A 26,641-nucleotide genomic window follows, 5' to 3' on the forward strand; every position below is an offset into this window, starting at 1 on the left:
GCCGAATTGTTTTTATCACGTCGATCATCGTCGATCTCTTTTTCTGACGATCACACTTCATTCTTCTGGAGCATGGTCAATATTGGGTCAACCCTGGACACGGTTGCTACAGTAATTGAACCGTTTTCTCCAAGGACCATGTTTGCCTTGGAGCTTATCTGACTTGTTGCCATGCCGACGGGAACTGGTCTGACGCAAGTGTTCTGCTTGACTGCTTCATTGGGGACGCCATTCGGTTTGATACGATCGGCAAACTTGAGGACTCCATTGCTATTGGAGTTAGGTTCCAGGCTTGAAGAGTTTTGGGATAAGAAATAGATGGTCTATTATCATCTTGACCATGCGAATCGTCACGACTTGCGACTCATTGCAACGAAGAACTCCAATGAACTTCTTGTTTTCGTTATGCTTTCGTATTTAAATGCTGTGGACGCTTTCGCTTTCGATGTGTTACGTTGTACACGTGGTCCAGCATCTTACGATAAATGCATTTCATTAATAGGCAGCATGTGACGCAACTGGAAGATTTCCATAAGTCACCATAGTCGTCAAAAAGCTAAAAAAATGTTACCTCAAATGCACATTGAGGACAGTTGCGTTGATCAGTTGTTTCTGAAGATGAAGTAACATTGCTCTTTACTAATTAAATACGTGTTATAAAGTACCAACCACGTATCAAGTTAAAACAAACCATGGCTCTTGGCTGAAAGTCTTTATAATGATACCATTCAACCAATTACAACAATCACACTCACAATGGCTTGATTTAAGTTTGGGATACATTATTTATTCTTTTTCCACATATTCGACTGTTACGTTGTTACCTTATATTGTACTAATTATAATTTCACACGTCTTACTTCGCACAAACATGTACTACGTATAAATATGGGTTGACAGAAAGGGCAAAACTAGTACATTGTGCGTCTATTGCACTTTTGTTTTTATCGACGTTTGTGGTGATTTGCATTACTTAGCTTTTTTAGCTGCCGAAGGGCACACTTTGCTGCCGTACATTTGGCGATGCGATAGTTCCTGCCGATGCCACGGAATTTACCTTTGCCAAATACTTCCACCGTAACCCGAACGCGTCGACCATCGGCCAATTTCTCCGGTTTGCTGTAACAAGAAATAACAGATTTTAAATCAAACAAGCACGTTCGAACGCCAGTAGAACGTAATACCCAAATTTGGCCGTTTCCGGTTCCATTTCCAGCAGCTCACGTATTGGTGATTTCGGTACCGAGCTGCTAAATTTCTCTATTTCCGGGCCCATCATTTTGCGGTAAACCTGTTTTAATGCGAAAGAGAGAGATTTTACTATTACGAGTGTCCAGAAACGTTGTGCTGCTAATCATTCATACCTTCCACACGGTGTCGAGCGACATATCGGAATCTAAGAATATGGCACCGGCGATCGATTCGAACACATCGCCCAACGCTTTTGGTACTTCGACGTCTTCCGCCTCACCGATACCTCTGCCATCGGCAATACCACCGCCCTCCTCACCGATACCACCCACACCAACCTGCACTGCCATACCAAACTCTCCCAGTTCGTCATCTTCGTCCTGCAGATAGTATTCTTCCTCCGTAATGCGGTGTCCATTCTCTTGCTGGATGCGCACAAATCGGTCAATGACCTCCTGCAAACCAGGCGACAAATGCAGGAAGTACTTGTGGAACCCGTGGCGTACGGCCAGTGATGCAAAGATCGTATTATTCACGAGCGCGGACCGTAAATCGGTTAGGGCGCCCGGTGAATGTTGCCTTCGATCCTCGTACAGATGGCGCGTGATTAGGTAGTCAAGGATAGCATCGCCGAGAAATTCTAACCGTTGGTAACAGTCCGTCAGACGGTTCGGGCTGTATGACGCATGTGTCATGGCTTGCAGCAGATACGAGCGGTCCTGGAACTGGTAGCCGAGTACCTCCTCAAACACGGCGAATCCTTGCAAAAGTCTCGCAAGCTCACGAGCTGTCGCAGTGGCCCCTATATCGATACCACCGAACGTTATGTTGGCCCGCACCATGGGCGAAGGTGGTGCGACCCAATGGCCGTACTCGGTAATCGTGGCAGTGGTTTGCAACGCATCCCGCTCGATCTCTTCGTAGCGTGAAAGTGCAGTCGGTGGGTTTGATTGATCGCGCATTTGCTGCGGTGGTTCCCGGATCGGAAGCACCCGTATACCGAGCCATGCCATAAAGAGTAAAGCTCCCCGGGGGCCACATTCGATCAGGTATGCACCGATCAGTGCTTCCACGCAGTCCGCTACCGATTTGTCCGGGATGCTGTGTTGCGTTACCAGATTGTAGGGAATGAAGCAGGAGTTGTAATCCATCTCATCATCGATTTCTTCACCGTTGATCGTATCTTCTTCATCATCGTCATCATCTTCACTGTCCTTGTCGCCGTTGCAGGCGTCCGTTGCTGGCAGTTCGATTTGCTCGAGATCTTCCTTTCGTTTTGCACGCGATCGTTCTTTGATTATTTCACATATTTCGTCACACGACAGGCGCTTGATATCGGGTAGATCGGCCAGATTCCAATGGCAGGCAGGAATCTACAAAAAAAAAAAACAAAAAAACAATTACACATTAATCTGTATACAAACCAACACCTTTTTTAGTTTACCTTTGCATCCATCAACTTTTGTTCAAGGTTCTTTGGGACGTAGTAGCATGGCGGTAACCAATTGTCGTGTGGTTCAAATTTGGCCGCGATCATACAATCACCCAACCGTTTCCTTCGCCCCAACCGGTAAAGGTTCAAATTCGACACCTGTTTCGATCGCAGATGGCTCAGCTTGCCCTCGTGCACGTTGTCGTACCGACAGTACAGATAGGTCGTGATGGCGTACTTTAGAAAGGAATCACCAATCGTTTCGAGCCGTTCCAGATTGATACCATCGTTCGCGTTCGACATGGTTAACGCTTGCAAAATGATCGCCGGACTCGGCCCGGGATGTTGATTCAAATCTGGCTGATAGTCGAAACTGAACCTTTCGCCATCGCTAAGAACGCACGGGCTGCTGTCGGTACCGCTGTTTCCCGTTGCCCCACTGCGCATGGAATGTTTCGGTTTGTAGTTGCACGCCGTCTGTCCGGCGGCTATTGCAGGAAATGGATCGCGAATGGTAAGCTCGATCACTTTCCCTTGCGATGGATCCGAATGCTCGTGGGTTTCGTCCAGAAAGTTATCGAACTGCGAACCGCCACGAAGCACCGTGTAACGCTCGGGAAAGTATGGTTCATTCAGAACGTACAGATCGTCCAACCGGAGCCATCGTTCACCGTTGCTTCCGTTCCGTACCAACAGTTCGAACAATTGTTCCGCCTCAACGTACGGTACGAACTCCCGGAACGGTAACCCACCCAGATCGTCCATTAGGGCGCTAAGAGTAGCCAATTCTTCCTCCTCCAGCTTCGAACGCCAGTGACGTACGGACAGCTGTTCGTTCCATCGCACAAGCGTCCCCTGCTGTCGGATCGTATCTTTGGTGTGATTTTTCTGCTCCTCAAAGCTTTGTTCCGCCGTTTGACGTTCCTCGGCACACAAGCGATCGCTCGGCGAATAACAGAATCCATCCACCGCGTTCTTTGAGCTTTGATAAAGCATATCGTTTTGGCGTAACCGTTGGATGATGCTTTGCTGTGTGCGGCGGCGCTGCAAATCACACTCGGAATCGATCGCTTCAGCATCGTTTTCCGTTTTGAACTCGATCTTCAACCGTCCGCCTAGGTTTACCGTTGTTTCTTGCTGGTTTGCGGCTAGCTTTTTACATCCCTTGCTGTTTGATTCGTTTGCCGCATTCGTAACCGCTTCTGGACCTTCGATGGCTGGTAAACCATTTATTGGTCTGTCCGTGTCGTCAAACAGATAGTGATCTTCCTCTTCATAATAGTCGGAATCGGAACAGTAAAAATTTGCACTACTATTGCTACTACAATCGGAATCGTACCGAAGAAATGAAGGCGACGATGGACCTCTTCTGACTGTTGGAACAAAAAGGAAAGAAAACATTAGTGCGAAATAAACGTTTGATGTTTGATCTGCTGAGATTTACCTCCATCTTCCATATCATCGTTATCATCACCGGTTGCTACTCCGGCCGCCATTTCATTAGACCATGTACCGATTTCAAGTAACGATCCGTCGGCATCCGTTTCCTTTCCTTCTTTTTCCTTATCCGCGCTAGCGTTGTCATCATCATCGCCATCGAGCGTACCTTTTTCCTTTTTTAAACCATCTTCTTCATCGACCTCTACAATAGCCTCTTCTCCATTCGCCCGTTCCTTTTCATCGGCAACAGCACAATCTGCAAGCGGTTCGTTTTCTGCACCAACCGATTGTGCTATTTTCTGTTCCTTTGTTTTGCGCAACACATCAGCCAGATTCCAGCCGAAGCTTAACATTGGCCATTGGAAGTGCCCTGCCCGTAGCTCATCGACATTTTCCCAACCTAGGCGCAGATCACGCGCAACCTGACGCCGTATCTCATCGGCCAGCAGCAGTGCATTGATGCGATAGAGTACACACGGCAGACAGACCGCTGCACGCCACAGCGAAGCAGGAAACGGATGTATCGTACACAGCTCGGGCACAAGAATTTGTTTCTGCTCCAAGTTTTCACGCTTGGCACGTTTCGTTTCTTCCGAGCTGGTCGGTAGCGCTACACCCTTGCGATTCACGTACCGCGGCGTTAGGAAGTTAAGTCTAGCGCTCGTATGGTCAACATCCAGCAGCGGTTGGCGTTGGTTTTGAATGTGTATGCTATACTTGCGGTGATAATATTCCTCGAACGTGGCATAGTTTGACCCGGGGAAGGCGCTCTTCGGCGACAGATGGTTACATATTTCCGCCACATAGAAGTATTGCGGTTGGTCCCGGTTGCGATACCAGGGCATTACAACTGCGTCCCGAAACTTGCCCACATCGAACGCGTATCCTTGGCGCGCTTCGTCCGGTATAAACGTTGGCCCACTGCGATACACGTTGGTAGCAATTTTCTCCACAAACTCCCAATCAACCATTACATTGTCCGGTTGGCCGTCGCTACCGTTCGGCACACCCGATCGCCTTATGGTTGGTACGATGAAGAAACAATTCTCAACCGCATTCGAATCGTACAGCATGAGGCTCTTTTGCAAGCGCAACACCTTGGTGAAGGTGTACTTTACGAAGCAATTGACCATTTCCAGTTGCTGCGCCGAAAGATGCACTCGTTGCGGACACAGATCGAGCGAAACTTTCACCTCACCGGAACGGGTAAATATTGGAAAGGAACTTATCTTTGGTATTAGTTTCGTTGTCAAAATGCCAAATCCTTGCGGAGATTCTTCCGGTGCATATATTTTACGGCCACGCGTATTTTGCTCCTCCGGTATCGGACAGATTAGCTCCATGCGTATGTGGTAAAGATAGGCCACCGTACCTACGTCCGGTCGGCAGTCATTAAATACTGAAGCGATCTGATATTAAAAATTGATAATTAAAAAAAAAACAAACATTATCACTCTTGTGATACGATGGCGAAAAATAGGGTCATATAAAACACTAAATACCCTCTTATAGTAGTATTGCCGTCTCTTCGTGGTCCCCGGACGTGGGTCACTATTTTCCGACAGTATCTTGGCGTCCGTTTCCTCAAGTTCGAAGTTTTCCCAATCGGATTCAAATGCACGAAACGCTTCCTTGCCGTAAGGTTGAAAAGAATGGTCAAGCTCTCCAGCGGCGTGCAACATCCGGCAGGACATATAAGCGGCCATCCGACGGGCCAGCGTTTCCGTGGGCATCGGTAAACCCTTAAGATTGGAAACACAAAAATAGTTTAACGAATAAAATTAATAAGGTTGTCTATTTTGCCAAAATGCTTACCAATATATCTTCCTTCCAGGGTGAGTTTATTGGCAACCGGATCGTGTACTGGTACAGCGTTCTACCTTTCCGCACGGTTGTTGCACAGCGCCAGATAGGCGTTAGCTTGGTGAATGTATCGCTCGGTAGCTTGGCACAGTATTTGTTCAGCGTTTGGACGGCATTTCCCAGCCACAGCGAGGCACACGGCGGTCCGACAATCGATGGATTATCGATGCCAGGACGGTACACCTCGAGACAGTGATTGAAGCATTCGGCATGTTTCAGTTCCCATTCGACAGGTTCACCATTGCGACATTTGGCAAGCAGTAGCTGTAATTGGCAGAAACAAAATTCGATCATATCATTAGACAAGGGACAAAGAAAACCCTTCCCAAGACAAACCTTTTCAACTTCCCGATAAATTGCAACCCGTTCGATCATCGCATCGGTAGATCGTTTGATCAGTTCTAGATTCGGTTCATCCTTCTCTGCCTCACATTCGTTCGCTTGTGAATCGTTCCTAAGCGGTTCGTCCACCGGTTCCGCTTGTTCCGCCGACGAGGCGACCAATTGTTCTGGTGTAACGAACAAAATATGGTAAGCGCCCGGTGCTTTCGCACGACCCTTACACTGTGCATACGATCGATAGTTCGAGGGACTGTTCCAACGGATAACCAGATTGCACTTTGGCAGCTCAATGCCTTCCTCCAGCACGGACGTACCAATGAGCAGATTACATTCATGCATCCGGAAGCGTTTTAACACTTCCTCCTGCTTGCGATGCTCCAGGGCAGCCTGCTGAGCGTCCGTTTGCGGATTGGCCACCTTGTCGACCGTGTACTGCGGGCTGATAAAGTCAAACTCACGTTGCGAACGTGATATTTCGTACAGCAGCACGTAAAGTATGCGTGCCATCGAGCGGTTGTTGCAAAATATTAAACCACACAACGCATCGGTCGTATCGTTCGATTTATGATGCGAATGGCCACCTCCCATACCGCCGGGGAAACGTTTCCTACGGAAATTGTTCACCCGTCCGTCGTGGCGTGGTGACTGCATTCCATTAATACCGTCGGTGGACAACAGTTCGCTAGCTTTGTGTTTTTGGCACAACCGTTCGGCTTGCTTGCGTGTGGCACCCAGCAAATCTTCCAACCGCTTGATCCTTTCGTCAACGTGCGCAATTTGTGCTTCGAACGAGTGGTAGCGTTTTTCCAAATCGTTACACTCACCATTACGACAGAAACAGTACAGAATTTTTGCCTGATGATGCACATGCTGATGGTGAAGGGTGGCCTGCGGGCACCGTTCCTTTGGACGGTTTCGTTGCTCACCGAACCATGCCAGTACCTCGAGCAGACGGCCAACTTTTGGCGTTGAGAAACGCTTGATGCGTTCCAGCTCCGTAGTGTATTGAGCGAAAACGGATGCAACAATGGCCCGTGTCGATACCAGCGCAGTCGACACTAGCTGAAGCAACAGAAAGTGTCGCTCGTAAGGTGTTCGAATCTTTTCCTTCTCAATCGTCGTTAACAGTTCCAGTGCACCACGATCAGCACCCCACGGTCCGAATTCGGCCAACAGATCAAGATACTGCTGAAGGTAGCTTAAGGGTGCTACCGTTGGATCGGGAATCGAACGCAACTCGCGGCGCAGATCGTCCTCTTCCTCATCGCGATCCGATTTCCCATCGGCACCGACTTTATCGCTAGCGCTTTCGTTACTATCGAGATCATACAGCGCTAGTGGATCGTACCGATGATTCTGCAGATAAGTTATGTGGCCTTGTATTAACTTCCGAAGATTCTGACTAAGTTTTGACGGATGTGCTGGAACACATTCCAGAATAAGTTCGGTGGGCTTAGTGCTAAATCTAAAAGCAATAAAACAACATTATATGCATCGATAACAGCCGAAAAGTAAAACATACTCACCTAAGAACGCTCGTAATGTCGCTTGCCGTTTCGATACGTGCTCGGAGGCACCGTTCGAGGTAGTGCAATTCCCAGCATAATCGTTCCGGCGTACAACCCGCACCGTGTAAAGGACCCGCGAGACCCAATATTCTCGTCCTTTGATTCATCTTGCAGACGAGTCGGGAACATATCTCCCATAATTCCTGATGACCATAGCTTTTATGGCATTCTTCCACAATCAGTAAGCTGACGTCTTCAGTCTGAACCTTTCCTTGTTCGATGTACTCCAGCAGCGTTGAGTCGCTGCCGAAGAATAGCACATCTGCCGAAGCTACATCCGTCGATACTGCCGACTGTCCGGATGTGTCCAGCTCGTGCAAATCTTCACTGAACGCCTCCAAGCCTACATTAGCAACTTTCAGGTCGGTCAGATTCGATACCATCGACGATAGTAACGTTCGATCAACACGCGGTGTCAGATAAACCGTTTTCCGTGCGGTCGTCTCCGGATGTTCCCACCGTTCGGACCGCATCGATTGGATAAGCTTCACGGCAAGGAATTCTTTGGCGGAATTGTGAGCCAGACACACGATGAGATTTTCCTCCCGAGCCATCGCCAACAGTTCGGTTTGATAATCTCGTGGCGTAAGAGCTGTTGTGTGGATGTTACCATCCGTCCAGTGAAATAACGACATTGTGGCGATGCTTATTTGCACTACTACACTATGCTTACTGTGGAATGTGTGAAAATCGATCCGGTGTGCAGCTTCACGTACGCATAATGTACGGCTGTATGCCGAATTATGCAAATATTCGGCACATTAGGAAAAGTAAACATGCCCGAAACGTACGACACTTGGCATGATGTATACAAGTAGCATTTTTTTGCTAATGTTTTGCTATGATTTGTTGCATTAAGCCGGGCACAGTTGGTAGCCCAACGGTCATGCAGAGTGACAGCTCATGACGGATATCTTTTAAACTTTTATGAACATTTTCCGTTAGATTTTCTATTGTTTCATGTAAATGTATGAAAAATTTTAATACATTAAATATTGTAATGTGAATGTGTTAAGGAAACCATTTCTTTTCTAATTCAAAATATCGTTAAAAAGATGTACGAACAAATGTTAGGAAAAAATCTTGTTTTTATTTCATAACTGTCCCCTAATTCCCCGTTTGATAATATAACCCCATATAAAAGGTTCTAGAATAACAATACAATAATGTACACGAGCATACAGAATTTACAATCGCAGTGCAGCAATTGCCGTTAATCAATTTCCAACTTTCGCAGTGTACCGCTGAGATCATTGCCATTATTTCGCCGAGATTCGTCAATCTTCCATCGGCTTCCATCGGTAATGTAATCACTACGGGGAGCGAAACGAACAAAACCAAAAACAATTATAAACATTCTAGCAAAAGCTTTTACCAACTTACCGCTGCATTTTAATCCTGTTGAACCAGTCTTCCTTGTGCTTAATAATCGACTGTTCGCCACCGTACTCGTCGGGCAGGGCAGCTTTTGGAAGATGGGCATAGATTGTTTCCGAGTTGGGCAGATGAAAATGTAACTGGAAATGGATAAAAAATGGTAAATGGTGCCTCATGAAGATAAGAAAGACAGAACAATTCAGCGTACCATATCGGCCACACGTTTCTTCATGAACGGTTTCACCAAGCACATGACCCGATCCAGAAACGGCGTACAGTTGATCACATGAATGGCCTTCAGACGCACGGGGTGTGCTTCCTGTGAAAGGGAGATTTTTTTTCCAATTTTTTTTTTGGTTAAAATACTTGCTTTAATTTGTTGCCATTCAGCGACATTTACCTGAGTGTATCGCATGTATACGCGCAATGTCGACAGTACGACCTTGGTCATGTGGCGAAGCGTGAATCCGTTCATGTCGAAAATAGGCACATCTCCACCATCGTTCATTGGGACATCCGGTTGGATCATGCGAAGATCGGCAATGACGAAAAACGTCTTAATGACATCGTTAAAATCAAACTAAAATACAATGTGTGAATGTGTTAGAAATATAAGATCTTTCGTGATTTTTACTCTCTAGCGTACCTTATCCGGATCACAATTTACCAAACGATAGTAAATAAACTTATCTTCACAACCTTCCACCGACGGTAATGGTACCATATCGCTACAAAAGAATATAATCAATTAGATTTTTCAAGCATCTAAATGCCCATTTAGAGAAAAATATCTTACATCGATCGTAAAATGCTCATCACATTTGTGCTGTGAGGATCACGGTTATCGAAAATGGCCGGATTGTTCTGCCGGATCGTGTAGCCGAGAACGAATATCTTCTTCGCATACTCCAGATCGCCACGGGTCGAGTGGATGTATCTTTGCAGTAGTGTTGGATCTTAAGGAATTTTAAAGAAAAAAAATATAAATATAACAATAAGCAGCTTTACGTCATGCAGCGATCGTAACTTACGTATATTTTGTGGCAGATGAGGCTGGGTGGCGATCCAGTCCTTCAACCGTTCCGCACCTTCTTCCAGATTAAACTCCTTTTCGATGCCCATTCTTCAGAATTTGGGCTGCTCTGGAATTCGAGAGAAATAGCCTATTACGGTAAGCGTGTTTAGGAAATGGTAAAAATTGGTTATCAAATTTTAATATCCCGATCACGAGTGAATAGGATTCCTCAACAAATAGACAAACCAACTATTCCATAACAATGGCAAACATATTATCCAAGGTTTCGATTGCAAAATACACCTTGCTGTACTAAACCACAATTTGGGCATTTTCCAGACAAAATGAGGTGAAACCGAGACAAAAAAAACAACAACGCACGCGCTCTTATATTCACTTCGAGCCAATGAAATCGGCGCTTCTCACTGTCAGATAAATCACTGGCGCGGCCAAGGTTAATGGTCCGGTGGACCTGTTTTGCATGCGCTCGATCGGATGCGAATTTTGTACCGGTTTTTTTATGAATTCCTTTTCTTCACTCCATTGTGTCTCCGGCCGGTTTAGTTCGGCCACTGCGAGTAGCGTGTTCTGGAGAGTGAAACTAAAAAACAAACTATTCTATCACGCCAGACTTTAAAACTTCGCATACGAATGCGACTCTGCATAATCGCGAACAAGCGTATCGGTTTCGTTAACTCTGTCTAAAACACATTAAAAGCTATATCAAATAGTACTGGCTTCCATGGGTTCGTTTTCTTTAACGTGTTTACTTCTTGCTAAAGCGGTATAAAGATGGACGAAGGTGGAATGGCGAGAGATTTCAAACGGGTTTGACGGTGAGGAAGATTCTTAGTGTTTGGTCAACTCTAACATGCTAATATTTGATATGAATCGATCTCGTTCTTTTGTTGCTTGGTAGTAAACTACGAAGTGTGAGATGGTTTAGTTTTACCTTGGAATATATTCAACAGAAATTTGAATTTATTCAACAGAAATTTGTGTAACTTTTAGATCTTGCAACTTGTAGTGATATCTAAACATTAAAAAAAACTTAAATATTGTTTAAGATGAATGGGAACTTTCAGGATGGGAACTGAACGCAATGAAATATATTCCCAAGCCCAGACAGATGACAAAGGGTTCAGAAAACTAATATCATCTTTAACCTTCAGCACTGTTTAGTAACTCGGTGGCCTTTGCTGTGTACGTATCGAATACTGTCCATTGTCAATCACTTTTGACTGAGACGGCGACAAAACCGGGGGGTTTTTTTTGGCCAAGAAAGAGAAGAGAGAAAACCACAAAAAGGGAGAAGAAGAAACCTGCCATATTCTTCAGATCATTCGGCACGCTATGTTGACATGACGCTGACGATCGTGCTCTGATGGTGACCTGGGTGAAGCAGAAGAACCGTTTAAACAGTCATTTACGGGTTGCAAACTGTTTGCGTCTATTGGCATAAGATCAGTAGGGGGTGATCGTGTCTGGTGCTGGATGGGTAGGTTTTTTTTCTCCCATTTTTCTGTCCCATGTTCAAACCCCCACTCAAAATGCTACCTTAAGATCACCCACGACAAAGTTATTTTGTCGTGATCTTCGTAAACCAATGTTCCCATAAGACTGTGAGTGTTTCATAGATTTATTGGAACCAAAAAAAAAAACCCCAATCTAAATCATGGCACGCAATATCGAAACACACACATACACACTAGAAAGAGCACTAATCGGAACCCAAGCAAATGATAAATTGTGTAAACGGCATTTCACCATTTCGAACATTCGTCACGGTTCGATCGAACCGTTATCGAGCGAAGGAGACGAAGAAGAAAATACAAACCAAAATAAAAAAAGAATGCCAAAAATATAGTAAACACGAAAATAGTTCGATGGTACAATATTTGTGAAAGAAGTGAGAAGAAACACACGAGACAGCTGAATGTTGAAGTTTGTGTGGGCTAATCGAACCGAGCCGCGTAGAAAATTCAATCTATTCGATCAGTCAGTGACGATCGAAGCTGATTACGACAGCTTCGAAATGGGGAAAGGCATCGACTAAGAGGGCGCTTGATACAAATCGGCTAAGCGCTGCAAGCTAATACAAACCTCGGTCGCCGACGGTGGTGTCTAACTAACGAGAGTCGAACCCTTACTATCACCTCGACCTTGGAGGTCAATCCGGGCACGGCTATGCCATTTGAAAATTTAATCACTGCAGCTTAGTTGTAGCTCAAGCTTGCCGCTTACAGCCAGTCGGTTTTCGTTTGCACATGATCATGTTCGGCACCCATAAACAGGTTAGCTGTAACCGTTTTGGATAGTTAAAACCGCCTGAATTTGACACCCTTAATTAGTGTGTACTTGGGGGGGAGCATTTTACACCCCAATGGAGTGAATTTCTATGGCAAACATAATTTATTTTTCTAAAAAATAAATATAAAAGCTTTATTTTCCCGCAAGAGAGTAAGAGTGATGCTGATGCAACATGCAGCTTAATGCCGCTCGTTTAGTAATTAAAAATAATAGAAGAGATGAGCGCATAGTTAATGGGCTTATGTTTTCATACCGTTGTTCCAAATGAATGCTAACACGATATAAAGACGTTTGGCATCTTCCAGCTAATGAAACGCTCGCAGACAGGCGTACCGTGCGGGGTAGACACATTACTGTCTAGCGATCATTAAGGATTACGCATCGAGAAATGATATAAAGTTTTGTTCTTTTTTTTGTTAGACATTGCGGATTTTTGTGTATTTTTTTTTCTTCTTTTAGTTTGTTTCCCTTTTCCCAACACCTACAATAATACTGGGCGCTGTGTGGATAAGCCAACGACACATTAGGTAACGGCAAACGCGCATGTGAAGAAAGCTTTAAAAACGTTACGACGAAATATATCTTACAGGGAATGGTAAAATGTCCATTCCACGATGCACCAGATAGCTTTTGAGAGGTGGATTTTTCCTCTTTTCTTCTTTTTTGTTTAACGTAAAACAAACTTTCGTAGCCACTGCATATGAAGTAACGCCCATGCTGATCTACAAACCGTGTGAAGAGTAAACGATTGTAGAACGAATTCATTATCACCTGGAAACCGATTGTGCGCTATTTCACACTTGCTCTCGTTTTGTGTGAAAAATATAAAAAAAATGTCCAAAAAAATTTACGGCTCAAAAGTGTTTCGCTAAAAACTGGCCAACCGCGGCACAATCAAGAGCGGTTCGTTGTGCACACTTTCTTTCCTAAACCATCCTCCGTTTTTCCATTTTTCTCTATTTTCCCACATATTTGCAGTGTTATAATACAAACACACACACACACACATATCTGGCGGTACAAAAGTGGTAGAGACTAGTCGTAGGCATTAAAAAAAAACGCAAAAGACCGGGTACACCGTGGCACGGCAACGCGGGAAAGGGTTCGTCGCTTATGAATGTTTGCATCAAGTCGTTCGGTCAGCTAGTTAGCTTCACTCCCCAATAGCGCGAATGGTTAACACCGGATGGCTTAAGAGAAATCTATCCAACCCGGGTTGTTTTAAGCTGGAGTTTTTGTGTTTTTTTTTGTACTTCATTTTTCTTGCCTCTTTTGACTAGAGACGAAACAAACTTCCATTGTCTGTAAGGTGGCAAGCTATAGCCGAAGCTTTTGCTTTGTGTGCATCGTGTTGAAAAGCAAAACTATCTCCATCCGTTTCGTTTGGTGGATGCAGTTCGTAGATGCAACGATGCAGCAACGGTGTTGCTCCAGAGAGAAAAAAAAACATGCTCAGCGAAAGGGAAGAAATACGAACATGCATCGAAACGGATTTGCACCACGGCTTACAACATGTTTCGTAGCGAATGGGTGGCAACAAAAAACAACAAAAAAAAACAGGTTATATGCAGCCCTGGGACAGATATGTTTTAATGGCACTTCCTGCTTTTGCATTGCATGAAATCAAAACAACTCCCAAACGGTCGGGTGGACTGTTTCCTTATGCACTTTAGCTTGCCGAACGATCGAACGAAGGCGTCCGAGGTCTCAAACCGATCTTGTTACAAAAGTGATCGTTACACTTTGCTCTAATTATAAATTGCACGCCACACTTCCGGTTGACCATAGATAGTGACAACAGGCCACCCACTTTAAGGTGCACAATCGTGTGACAAGATCTTTGATTTTTGGGTTAAATTTTCTAGTTTCGGTCACGTATTTTCATTACAGTTTTGTCATTATGCTTTACTTACACTGCACTACTTTTACGGTAAATGTAAAAATAAAATAAAAAAAATCACACACCAAACGTAACGTAGAAAAACAAATAGTTTAAACAAACCAGAAACAACCACGCGAAAGCACGCGATCAAACGTCTCGCGGTAAAAAAACGTGTCTGCAGCCGATCGCGTCTGAACGGGTTGTGTGATCACCCTAGTCCAGGTGACACTGTTTACTCGCTTGTTGCCAGAAGAGATCACCGCCTTCATCCGTTTTGGTTGGGCGAGCTTTTCGCGCTTACTTTCGCTCTCCATGTCACACTCTCTCGCGCTCTCTCTCTTACTCTTGCGTGAGTGTTATGTTTTCGGTGATAAGAGCAAAGCTTTTACTGGAGGTTGCATGAAAAAAAAATGCATTAACGAGCATCGTCAAAGGTTGGTTTAACGGTGGAAGGTCAGCACGATGGCATTTTGTAGGCAAAGTGAGGTTAAAGGGTGTAACACCCCTAGCTGCTGTTGGGCGAATTGTTGCCAACCGTTGCCGGGGTGGGTTTGAGATAAACATATCACCTACTTTTGTGGGTGTTGGTCATGTGTACATTGGACGAAAACTAGTCACATTTGATGTGTTTTTATTATGCAACTAGTTGACGTTTGCGGTAAAAAGATAAATACACTCTCTGTAAAAGTCATTCCTTTCTCGTCGGGTACAAACAAGTAGCCGAAACGTGACCTTCAAAGCCCGCTGGTGTGTGACTAGAGGTTTGTGTTGAATCGTTTACTCCACTGTGGCTGGCAGGTTTTTAAACATCCACCAAGCAACCACAGCATTGTGCTACGAGTGGCTGTACTTTACTTCAAGTGATGAGCTTTCTTCAGAAGCTTTCCAACAATACGAACGACCTTGTCCTTCGGTAGCGCGATTAAGGGTGCTCGATGCTCTCCGTGTGACGTTTACGAGGAGTTTTAATTTATTTGTGAACCATGATCTTTACACGCGTTGTTTCACACGGCATGTTGTCATGTAAAGGGAGGACAAGAGCTTACGTACAAAAGATTTTCAATGCATTTTATACGGTAGAAAAATAAGTGAATAAAAAGGGAACAAAAAAAAAGCACGTGGGAAATACCTTATCGTGCTTAGAGTTGAATAGGATGTGATGTTTTGTAACGGATCTGCCAAGCAAAAAAATCCCCCCAGCACGTTCACCTTTTGGCCGTGTCATTGCATACTGCCAGTGAACTTGAACGGTGAAGTAAGGCGGCAGTGTGTACATATTTATTAGAAGAAATAAACCGTCAATCGGAATCAGTGAATCATTCCACGTCTCACGTTCTCGCTTATAGCATGGAAAAGGGGTTTGATCGACAATGAATTTGAATGCAATTATTTAACTAATTCCATCTCATTACTGAAACCGGTAGTATTTGATGATGTTAGTGTTTCCGAGCTTTGCTCGAAGATCAAATGTGGATCATTTAAATAAACAATGATTGTTTCCGGGTTTATTTAATATTTTTTTTTTGTTTTTTTTTAATGTTATACTTTTTTTAAAGCTGTTGTTTATTAATTTAAATTTAAATTTTTAATTTAAAGTTGTTTTTTAAATAAAAACTTTTTTCCCCTTTTGCTCTAAATAATTATGTCATCATTGGAAGAAGAATTAAATGAGATAAAATCACTTTCTCGTTATAGTAAATTATTTATTCATTAAAGATGTCGATCGATTGTAAGATTGGCAATGTTTGGCCTACATTTTCCCCCGTTCACGTTGTTCAGGTTACGCTTTCAAATTTTGATTGTAAAATAAACACCTCCAGCAACGTGTGTGCAGGTTTTGCGGCGACACAATATCTTATGTCTTTAAAACCGACAAGAAATGATTCGTAACTGCATCCTGTAGCTGCTGCAACAGCTAGCAAGTGCCGATCGACGAGAGTTGAAATGGTCGATCTAGCAAACCATTAAGTAAGCTTCCTTTTCGCAAGCCTTCTCTTGCGTGTGAAGAAGGCAGCTAGACAATCGAATGCCCTTTGTGGGTCATTTCACGTATGCCAAGGTGAAGGAAGCGCATTTTATCGACAACACGTGCATTGCGTAGCGTTTGTGTCATCGTATCTCGATAGCTTCTTGCTGTATGTGCAACGAAACTCAAAGAATGAATCTTGAACATAAAAATGAAACAAATAATAAGTTTCAAATTGATTGTTTCTTTTTCTGTAATTCAAAGTGAATGTTGTTTTGGTATCTGAAGTTAAACTTTCATTGTTAAAAGTAACCGGTTTTAGTATTTTAATCTTTGCCTTGATACTTTGAAGGTTATTCTATTTCAGTTTAAATTACTTTTTGCTACTTTTAAATAATAAAATATAAATTACAAAAATTTAATAATAATTATATAATAATTAAATAGTAACTCAATAATTTGATTTCAATAATCCATGCATACTTATATAACATTATTTGTAAATTAGCATACAAATTCTCTACCTCTTGCATGTGATTTTTCACGACAAATGCCCAAAGACAAAAGATAAATTAAGCGTCATTCAAAACAATAAAACGTTTTAGAACAACAAAACAATTATACAATTGGTACAAATTGTGATCATAATAAAATTTTCAATTTAATTAAAAAAACCATGTGAACCACCATTATCAAGGTGAACGATATGTCCACAAAACCATCGTTTGAACTACTGTGCGCAGACACAGTGGTACGCTCAGCGGTCTCCGTAGGTCTAGCATCACAGTGCTACAATGGACACATATTTCGGCCATATATTTAAATCCAGTTGTTAATAATTTCTTTTTAAGGAAATGTTTAGTAAAATAAAATTCTAGCTTACATTCTTTCTAATACCAATAAACAGTACAGTTTCCAAGGTTTTCAATGAAATGGGAAAAGAAGTTAATAAGTTAATTGATACATTGATATTTCGATAAAGATACATAAAACGAAAAAAAATTCAATTATTATAAACCAGAAACAACGGTTATATGCATTATTTCGTTCGTTAGAATTATTAATTCTATTTTGTATTCAAAAAAATGGATAATATTTATTTATTTACACAATTCCATCTATGCGCTTTGTATCTTAAAATAGTTTTATGTCAGGGCACATGTATCACAAGGTACTAATGTAAAAAAAATATCGTTTTAAAATTGAGCTGAAGTTTGAATCATATCTTTTCATAACATTTTAATTGTTTTAATAATTAATCTTTATTTCTCGTTAATTTTCTTTCATCGTATAAAATTTAAAGCGCATACATGCTAAAACAATCTCCAAGTTTTACCGCCTTACATATTTTAGCAAATCTTATCATACAATAACGTCGATACGTTGATTGTTGTTATAATGTTTTGCATTATCTGGTATTCAATTACAACTCCCAAAAAAAAAGGAACACACATGAACCAGTCTATCGATCAATATCAATATCAATTTCAACCACATGCAACATACTTGGTAAGTCGTCCAGCTAAAACCATTCCCGTACATTCCTGCGCTTTATCGGTTCGGAACAATTGTATCCCGCGATGCTTATCGGTTATGCCGAGCGCAAATGATTGATGTTGCTCGAATGCACCGGCACCAAAGAGTAAGACAGCGAGCAAAGCGTTACACGCCCTCGGTAGGTAAGAGGCCTCGATTATCTCAAGATGATTCGCACGCCAGGATCCTTGCCTAAACCAGCGTGCAAACACCGGAACGCCACGGAATTCATATTTGTCCATGGAACAAAGCAATTCGCATCGTGTTTGCCCATACCAAACATCGAAGCAATTTACCTAACCATGATTGATGGAGTTTATCGATTGCTCTAAATTTGCTCTACAATCGCACGATTTATTGCACCGCCGTGCCACTTCTGGTAGCGACCAATCGAACTAAAGATCTTTAAGTTGATTCTTCCGATGAGGGGGGAAGCAGTGCCCTGGGGTGGGAAAGGTGTGCAGCACAACAGAACAAGTTGTGGCCATTGTTTCTGGTACGTGCGAAAGCGATATCGATCGAAATGAGTCAAAGCACCGTAATCAAACCACAATTCTAAGTCATTGATTATGCACATTTATTTGGTTATGCATGATAAACTTAATTAGGACAGTGTGGGGCGAAAGCTGCCGACAAGATTCCAACCTAGGAAACAACCGGGTAATGCTATCGTGATCCGATCCGTGAGCTGTGATATTGTGGAGATGGATCGAAATGATTGTGCTTTTAAAAGCGCTGACAAAATATGAATGGAGATAGTTTAGTCAGGCTCACAATGTTGCTCACTATCGAGTACTAATTTAATGTACACAACCGATAATAGACGTTGCATGCAATGATCTGTCTGTTGAAGTGGAAACATTTACGTACTAAGGATAAATTAGCGGCAACAGGATTGGCACAAATAACGTACGATATGCAATAAAAGCAAACAAACTAGATCGTTAAGTTGGTTCAACCCAAAAGACCATAGCAGGATAGTGGCCACTGTTAAGGAAATTGCATCGTTCAAAAGCGCTCCTGTCTCTCTCTCTCTGGTGAAGTTTACTTTCGATGCTCATTTTGCCCCCCGTCCTGCTTCGTACGGAAGCGCATTTCTAGTTCTCCGGTAATAGCGAAATTTGTTTGGTGCTAAACTCCTAAGCTAAAAGTGCACAGCACCGAACAAAAGCAGGATCGGCACTGCTGGAGTGATACAGCATTGCAATAGTTGGAACAAGAAGCGAAACGGTCTGCAAATGAAGTAGAACACATCTGTCGGTGGTCGGTGGTCAGTAGTTTATTCCATTTTATGCTCTGCCATTTGGCACCGAGCACTAGAACACTGGACTGCGAACGGAGAACATTTCTTGCCATCGTTTGGGTGAGTGATTCACAGGGCCAAAATCATTCGTTCACGTTCTCCGGATGGGTTGAGCGGACGGTTTTACTTTGGCATTGGGAGCGTTTTCAGTCCCGCAGGTTCCCATTGATGCGGGACAGTTTTTTAAGCTTATTGAGTTGCCACCGCTGTGCTCTGCTGGCGATGTTATTAACGGAGATTATACTTTGTGTAGTAAATCATGTCTTTTTAAAAATGAGTATTCTTATTTTCTAAGATAAGATCCGCAATGTATAAATAGGAATTTCAAATTTCAAATGAACAGCTTAGTGTTTTGTGATTTTTGGATTTCATTTTCCTTTCTTAGACTTTTAAAAGTAGGCAGAATGAATAACATTAAGCAGCTTGAAGAAGACTTTTGAACATTTAATATTTAATTCTACAAAATTTGCTGAAAACACTAGTTAAATGTAAACTACAAAAAAAAGAAAACACATTGAAAAAGAGAACAAAACGGAATGGGAAATACAACACACCATAAGTTTGATGCACTATGGGATGCGCTGAAGCGAATTGTGTGCAAAAAAAATGCTTTATAAATTTCGAAAATTAATTAATGGTGATGAGATTTCAACTATTTTAATTTACATGCATCGTAAATACTAGGTAAATTTATTCTGACTTATCTATAAGACGTTTAATGCTCGCTCAATGCTTCAAGTATCAAAGTTGGAATTGAATGAGGTTAGAGCCATTCTCTTTTATTTGCATTCTTTACAGCATATTTAATTAATAAAGTCTCAGAAAAAAAACTAAAAAAAGGTGTTCACTATATTTCGGAGCAAAAGACTCCCGAAGGAAACAAACTCTCTTTAAGCTATGCATAGAACAACATTTGGTAATTAATTTTCAAAATATTTTATTAAAAAAAACTTGCCTGGACTCATTTTCTGTCTCTTGAATTTTAAATGAAATGTAACTTCAACAAGCACTTTAATTTATAAACCCAAACACATACAAAACCAACTATCTGTAGTCCTTTGCTGAGATATTACTCAATTTATTGAAGTACTGGGCGCCTCCACATGTACGTTGGAATTATGGAGTTTATAAGTTTGACGAAAGCTCACTTGCTCAAGATATTAAAGATTCACTTTTATTTGCCTTTTCATTTGAAAGGCATGAAAGTTTTCAAATTGGAGAAAACTTATTGTCTAAAATTTGAATTACTTCTTTAAAAACGGAGGGTTGTTTAGCCTTCAGTAAATTTTTTTTTTATAATTTTTAATTTTTGTTCACTAGAGAAACACTACACAAACAATAAATAAAGGTACACGGTTATATCTGTTTTATATATCTCTTATTGATATTATATTACTTATAGATCCTAACAATAAAAAACAATGGATTTTGTTCCTGTATTTTCATTACGTCCGTCCCATAGTGTGATGTGCGTGGAAATGTAAAACAAACGGAATAAATTTCCATCAAAAGGTAATGCACAATTGGCGAGACTGCTGTGCAGTGAAACACAAAACAGCGAAAAAAAATCATTCCGGAAGCCCCTACTTACACCTGCATACTAGTCCGGTTCCGGCTTCCGAGTGCAGAGCTCTTCGCTAAAGTAGAAGAAAAGTATTTCGCTATATAAAACAAAAAAATAAAAAACAAACTTTTCCCACACCTGCAACTCCTCGCGTGTACTTTCCTTTTTTTCCCTCTGTCTCTCTCTCTCGTGGCTGCCGAGTCCACCGGGAAGCCAACACAATGCCCAACTAGTGTCCTGTGGAGTGGCACACGTTCGTGCCAAGGATGAGAAGCAAACCATAAATTATGCTACCTACTTCAGCCAGGAATCCATTCGTTTCGGACCACAGTGGACCACACTTAACCGACCGAAGCTCGCCTGCTTCCAGCATGTTCCGGTACAAAGAGGACCAAAAACCGAAAACAAAAAAGAAATGTAAAACATTTCTTAAAACACAGCCAAAGCGTACACGTATCTCGAGACAGGAGTGTGAAAAGAAGTCGAAACCGCCGGCACACACCGGTAAATGCGATGGCGCAGTGATACAGATTACGCTAGAGTAATTTATATGTTTCACCTTCGTGTGTCCGCTCGGCAACATTATTTAGCATCTGTGATTTGGCGTATTTTGCGATGGTTAAAGTCGTAAAAACGCAATCTCTCTCTCTCTCTTTCTCTCTTTCTCTCTACCCCATTCTGCTGTCTGTCTGGCTGGATAAAGCAACAAAATCCTCGCAAAAAAGTGAAACAAAAGAACGCATTAACGGACACAGAGTTTAGTGGATTTTTTCGTGCCGGAGTTGTTTTTGTTTTTCGGATACCGGGTCTGACAGGTGTCTGGCGTGTGGCATTACAAACACCGGATCCCGGAAGCCTAAAATGCAGTCGAGTCTGTCTGTTTTGTAAATTAACTGTTTCAATTAACGACTTTCGTACCGGAGGTGGTTAGGGATTGGATACTACCGACATTGACGCTTTCCCGCTAGGGGTGAATTCGAACCCAGCCTCGTATAGGTGTATTAGACACTGCTAATTTGCACACCGCAAGACCGCGTATTCTGCCCCGGGAGCCACGTGTGCCACGTGTGATGTGCCATCCGAAAATACGATGATATGTGTGGGGCATTCTGCTTGAAACTGGCCACCGGGGGAGGATTAAAGCATTCGGCTTTTCCGATGCGTGCACGTATGCCGTGGCATTTGTGGCGTTCCGTTTCGAAGAGCTTACGTGTGAACATACACGAACATGGGTCGAAACGGTAAGCTAATTTATGGCAATAGTAATTATCTGTCAGGACAGTAATGGGTAAGAATAGGCAATTAAACGCTTGCGGTCGATAGTGCCAATAATGAGCATTTGATGAGATCGCCATCGATCGGATTAACATCGGTTGCTCGATCGTTTGTGTGTGTGTGCTGTTGGTGTGACTTACGTTTGTAGGGGGTCATTCGCTGAGCAGTGTTCGATTTCAAGGATAGCTTCGGGCACATTTCTCACGCACACAAACAGTAATTAGGGAATCGCTTTATACTCGTAGGTACGCTTTTGCTACATAGTGGAACACCTATTTATCGATTATTTGGTGTATTGTATTTAAGGTTTGTTTGTAGTAGTTGTGAGTTTATTTGAGTATTTCGTAATTATCTATAATGGGTTCGTCTCTCCTAAAACTCACCTCGTTTGTTTTATAACATTTGAATAACATGGTAGGTGTTGGGTTGTTATTTGATCTACAATTGTTTCTTCGAATTTTTTGATGGGAAAATTCACATAAAAACCCACTGATACAATTGCAAAATATGGCAAAATATGACCAAAATTGTAGTAATTAAATTGTGTTTCTGTTGGGGGAATCTTATTTTGAATAATGAATTCTTCTACAAAGATTCATGAGTTCTCCAAGAATCACGAAGATTCGGGTTAGCCCGGTGGTCTATGCGTTAGCGGCAACGGTCTCATCCGGCTGTGTGATAAAAATATGGCCTTACCGATCCTAAAACAACAAAAAAAAACAACATTAAAGAAAATATTTACTTGCAGCTCTTCATATTCCCGATGCAATATCTATGCAATAAACCAAAACCGTAATGAACATTTGTGGATTAATTACTGTACCAAAAACCGATTGCCAATAAACACTCCCCAGACCGGGGAAGGGCACTTTTCATTTATAACCTCAAAGTGCACTTAAACAGGGTCAAGATTAGCCCTAGAGTGAGGTGCTAGCTGATTGGTGGGCTTTTCGAAAAACCACCAACAACCTTTCCATCAACACGTATTAGCGTTGGGAAGGGCTTTCAATGGTTACCGAAGGCTAAAAATAATTCTCCAGATGATCAAACAGCCGATTTAGGTAAAGATCAAAACGAGTTTCGCCTCTTCTCAAACTTCTTAACAGCCTTTACCGGTGCAAAGTTCAATGAACAGCACACTTCTTGATTGTCCTTCTTCCTATCGCTTGCTCTTTTAACAGTATACTATCGATGGTAGTATAAAGGCATCAAGGCAATTTGACCGAATTAGAATTCACTCACAGTGTCGAAAACCGGAGCATCGCGTCCAAATTCATTATTCATAGGAAAATCGCGAGCACTAAACAGATTGAGCTAGTGGTGAAGAGAGCGATATCGATATAGCTTCTACCTTCCTTTCGCTAGCTCTCCTCCTCCACAGCCGCCATCATCAAAGCACGGGTCAACATAGGAAAAAGGGGAAAAGTCATTAGTCAATAATTAGCATCGATAAAACCGGTCCATTTGAAGCAAATCTGCTGCTGCATAAGTTTGTTCATTGGATATCCTTGAGAACAGGCCGAAGCATGTGCCAAGGTGTGGTGGGAAAGCAGCTTGTTGGTAAGCTAAACGGTTCTGAACCGTTTTGTTGGGGAAAGTTTTTTTTTGTTTTTGGGGGATGGTGGTTGGTTTTTTCTTCTTCTCCTTAACCCTATTCAGAACCGGAATATTGATTTCCCTCGAAGTGGAATGAAAGTGGGCGTCGATATTTCTTATCCCACCACTCTCCCGCGGTGCGGAAACTTTCTTTTTCGAGAAATGCAAATAGTCGAACGGAAAATTTTCGAGCACGACGATCTGAAGTGAGGTAGCTTTCGCGGCCTTCATCGCATCGGAATGCCGATGACCGTTGGACGGTAGCAGGAAGAAACCTCGATTTCGTCGATACATAGCTTAAAGGGCTTCAAGTGCCCCGTACCGGTACCGAAAAAGTGTATCAGAATATAGAAGATTACGTTTTTATTTACATTTGTACCCTTAGCCACCGTTCCTAGATATACTTGGGGGCGTTCTGGTACCCCTTCCAAACGGTGCCCGCTTGAGTGCTCTCCGGTGACTCGCTGAGAGGGAAAGTTTTATTGTTTATCTTACAAATCCTTTCCCGATCGAAGAAGGTGAAACGGTTTCATTTTCGGCATAACCTAAGGGTTAAGTGGATGGAAAGGATTAAAAAGGTAGTTTGACTTTTTTTTTCTTTTTCTTTTGTTCCCAATCCACCTAGATACAGGTAGCTGACGTTATCAAGATATTTTATTTGCACGGTGAGGCGTGTAAGAATTTAAGGAATTTATTTTAATTATTTCTCGGAAGTCTATAAAAATAGGCCGCAATTCCATCGTTATATTGTTCATCTTTATTATTTTTTTAACTTTGTATGGAATTGTTTTTGTAGCTTTCCTTCGATCCTTGAAGCATTACAACGTCAAGAGTTCTTGGTCTGCCATTTCTTGCTTTGCTTAACTTTACTAATTCGCAACCGGATATTTAATTCTTTGAACGGGAATAGGATTTGATATTCGGTCCTGTCGTGTAAGACCGTCGCCGGCTAACTCAGACAGTCGTAGTTGGAACCAATTATTACTAGGTCATTCTAAGTATCACAGATACTTTTCCTTTCCTTAAAATGTTTTGGGATGTTTGGCGATCAATGGTAAATAGTTATCGTTAATCAATCGTAAAGGACTATTTCACAAAAATCTTCAGTCGCTTCTTCTGACAATTGTCTACTGCTCACTGGAATCAACTGACACTCCCAACTGACTGGAATCAACTGACTTTCTTTTTGTGAAATAAAAAAATTAAATTAAAGATTAAAAGATGAAATTTAATTTATTAAACACATTTCAATGTGCAATAGAAATGCGCATAAAATAACGTAAAAAAATCAAACAATTAAAACAATCGCGTACGAACAGGCCACATGCGTTTGTCCCTTTTTCAATCAAAACAGTTAATGTCACCAATTAAAAAAGAAGTCATTTAACTTATCAGTTAACGTCAACCATATCTCGGTGCATTCATCGTTTATCAGTCAGCCGGTGGGACCGAAGCGACCAAACAGCAGAAAACCCCCAACTGAATAGTTCATCATGAGCGCTTTTTACATAATTCAGTGAACTGATCGTTCATTTAATTACATTAAATTTTCACTGCTCACTACACCGCAGGGAAAATCAGGAACCCAAACAGCTACACGCACACAAAAACTATTCGCCATACACACACACGGACGCATACACAAATGCAAAACCGGGAAACTGAAGGTTGCAGCAGCAACAGTCAGACACCATCACGAATCGATTCAATTAGTGGAAATGGTGAATGGGGCTAAAGCTCGGTGTAATTTACGGTTGTTGTCGGCTACTGCTGGGACTGCTTGATGGTTGTTAATAATCGCTTTATTACGCAAAGCAAGTAGCAGCTGCACGCGGGCAGAAAAAAAACCGGACGAGTAATTCCCAACAGCTTTGCCAAATCCTCTCGCAGTGTGGGAAGTGCATCCACCAGTAGCCCACTTGGGAAGTGGATTTTTTTGTTGTTGTATTTTTTCTCCCTTTTTTTTTCAAAGTGTTTTTGTTACCATTACCGTTGAGAGCTATTTTACATCGTTCTGTTGCGTTTCTGTGGCGGAAAAAAAATGTTGCAAGCAAGCATACTTACAGTTTGAGAAATATTTCATCCTGCACATCAAAGCTACATTTTGAAAACAGATTATAGTATGAAATAGTTTTGTTTTTTTTTGTCTATTTGGTTTCTTTCATCACGCTTGCATAAATCGTTGTTAATAAGTTGAGCTGCTGTAGGAGAGAAAATAAACACTTTGCAGCCCACCGTATTACAACTTCACACTTCACACTAAAACCGACAAACCCAGTTTTCAACACTGCAGCCAAAAAACAGTGAAGCACTTTTTGGGTGCATTGTGGCCGTGTCTGTCGTGCAATTTGAGCAAAACAGTCCATAATTCATTCGCCACCTTAGGTTCGGTTTAGTGGTAGTACCGGTAGGGCTAGCGGTACGTACGCTACAGCAAGCTATAGGCTCCAAGGAAATCCTATTAAACTTTTCGCCATAAATATGAATTAATGCATGGAAATTCAACAAATTCATTTGCCATTTTGCGTTTTCCATTTGAACTGCTTCGCCCCGGAGTCGAATTCAAATTTGGTGCTGTACGTATGCCCGTGTGTGTGTGTGTACGTAAGGGTATATGGGTGCGAAATGAGCAATTTCGGGTGCACAAACGGGAAATGTTTGAGAAGTGTTTGAAATTATTGGAGTGAGAAAATCGAAAGCTTCCATAAGAATCGACAAGAACGATGATCTTCACCGGCGCGCACACGATGGAGACGCCTGGTGCCGCATGGAGTTTTGCGGTATGCAGTTGAAACTTATATTTATATCTCCGTTCCGTATCTACTTGGTGCCGGTACTCATCACTGTGCATGAGAATAAAGCTGAACGGTTCATCTGAAGCTTGCGGCACATTGTAGAAAGCGAGCAGGCACCTCGTACGCTTGGTTTTTTGGCAATTTTGATTTTTCGGTTTTGCAAAATGTTATGTAACGGAAGAATTC

The 26,641-nt window shown here is 42.2% G+C and overlaps 2 protein-coding genes across 2 annotated transcripts; both read right to left on the reverse strand.

The window, feature by feature from the left end:
* Positions 1–158: 158 nt before the first annotated feature.
* LOC125763030 (endoribonuclease Dcr-1) lies at positions 159–8,750 on the reverse strand. The gene is made up of 9 exons (XM_049425751.1): positions 7,795–8,750; positions 6,263–7,733; positions 5,879–6,190; positions 5,566–5,805; positions 4,068–5,472; positions 2,636–3,996; positions 1,365–2,564; positions 1,185–1,291; positions 159–1,119 (listed from the first exon to the last, which is right to left on the reverse strand). The coding sequence occupies exons 1-9, from the start codon at positions 8,469–8,471 to the stop codon at positions 945–947; spliced, it is 6,948 nt and encodes a 2,315-aa protein (XP_049281708.1). The 5' UTR covers positions 8,472–8,750; the 3' UTR covers positions 159–944.
* A 156-nt stretch (positions 8,751–8,906) lies between these two features.
* Positions 8,907–14,906, reverse strand: LOC125763111 (alpha-tocopherol transfer protein-like). The gene is made up of 8 exons (XM_049425944.1): positions 14,452–14,906; positions 10,245–10,355; positions 10,010–10,169; positions 9,860–9,941; positions 9,614–9,793; positions 9,422–9,532; positions 9,220–9,353; positions 8,907–9,149 (listed from the first exon to the last, which is right to left on the reverse strand). The coding sequence occupies exons 2-8, from the start codon at positions 10,333–10,335 to the stop codon at positions 9,050–9,052; spliced, it is 858 nt and encodes a 285-aa protein (XP_049281901.1). The 5' UTR covers positions 10,336–10,355; positions 14,452–14,906; the 3' UTR covers positions 8,907–9,049.
* Between the last annotated feature and the right edge of the window lie 11,735 nt (positions 14,907–26,641).

Source organism: Anopheles funestus, chromosome 2RL (assembly GCF_943734845.2).
Source record: "Anopheles funestus chromosome 2RL, idAnoFuneDA-416_04, whole genome shotgun sequence".
In the NCBI taxonomy this organism is placed as follows: domain Eukaryota; kingdom Metazoa; phylum Arthropoda; class Insecta; order Diptera; family Culicidae; genus Anopheles; species Anopheles funestus.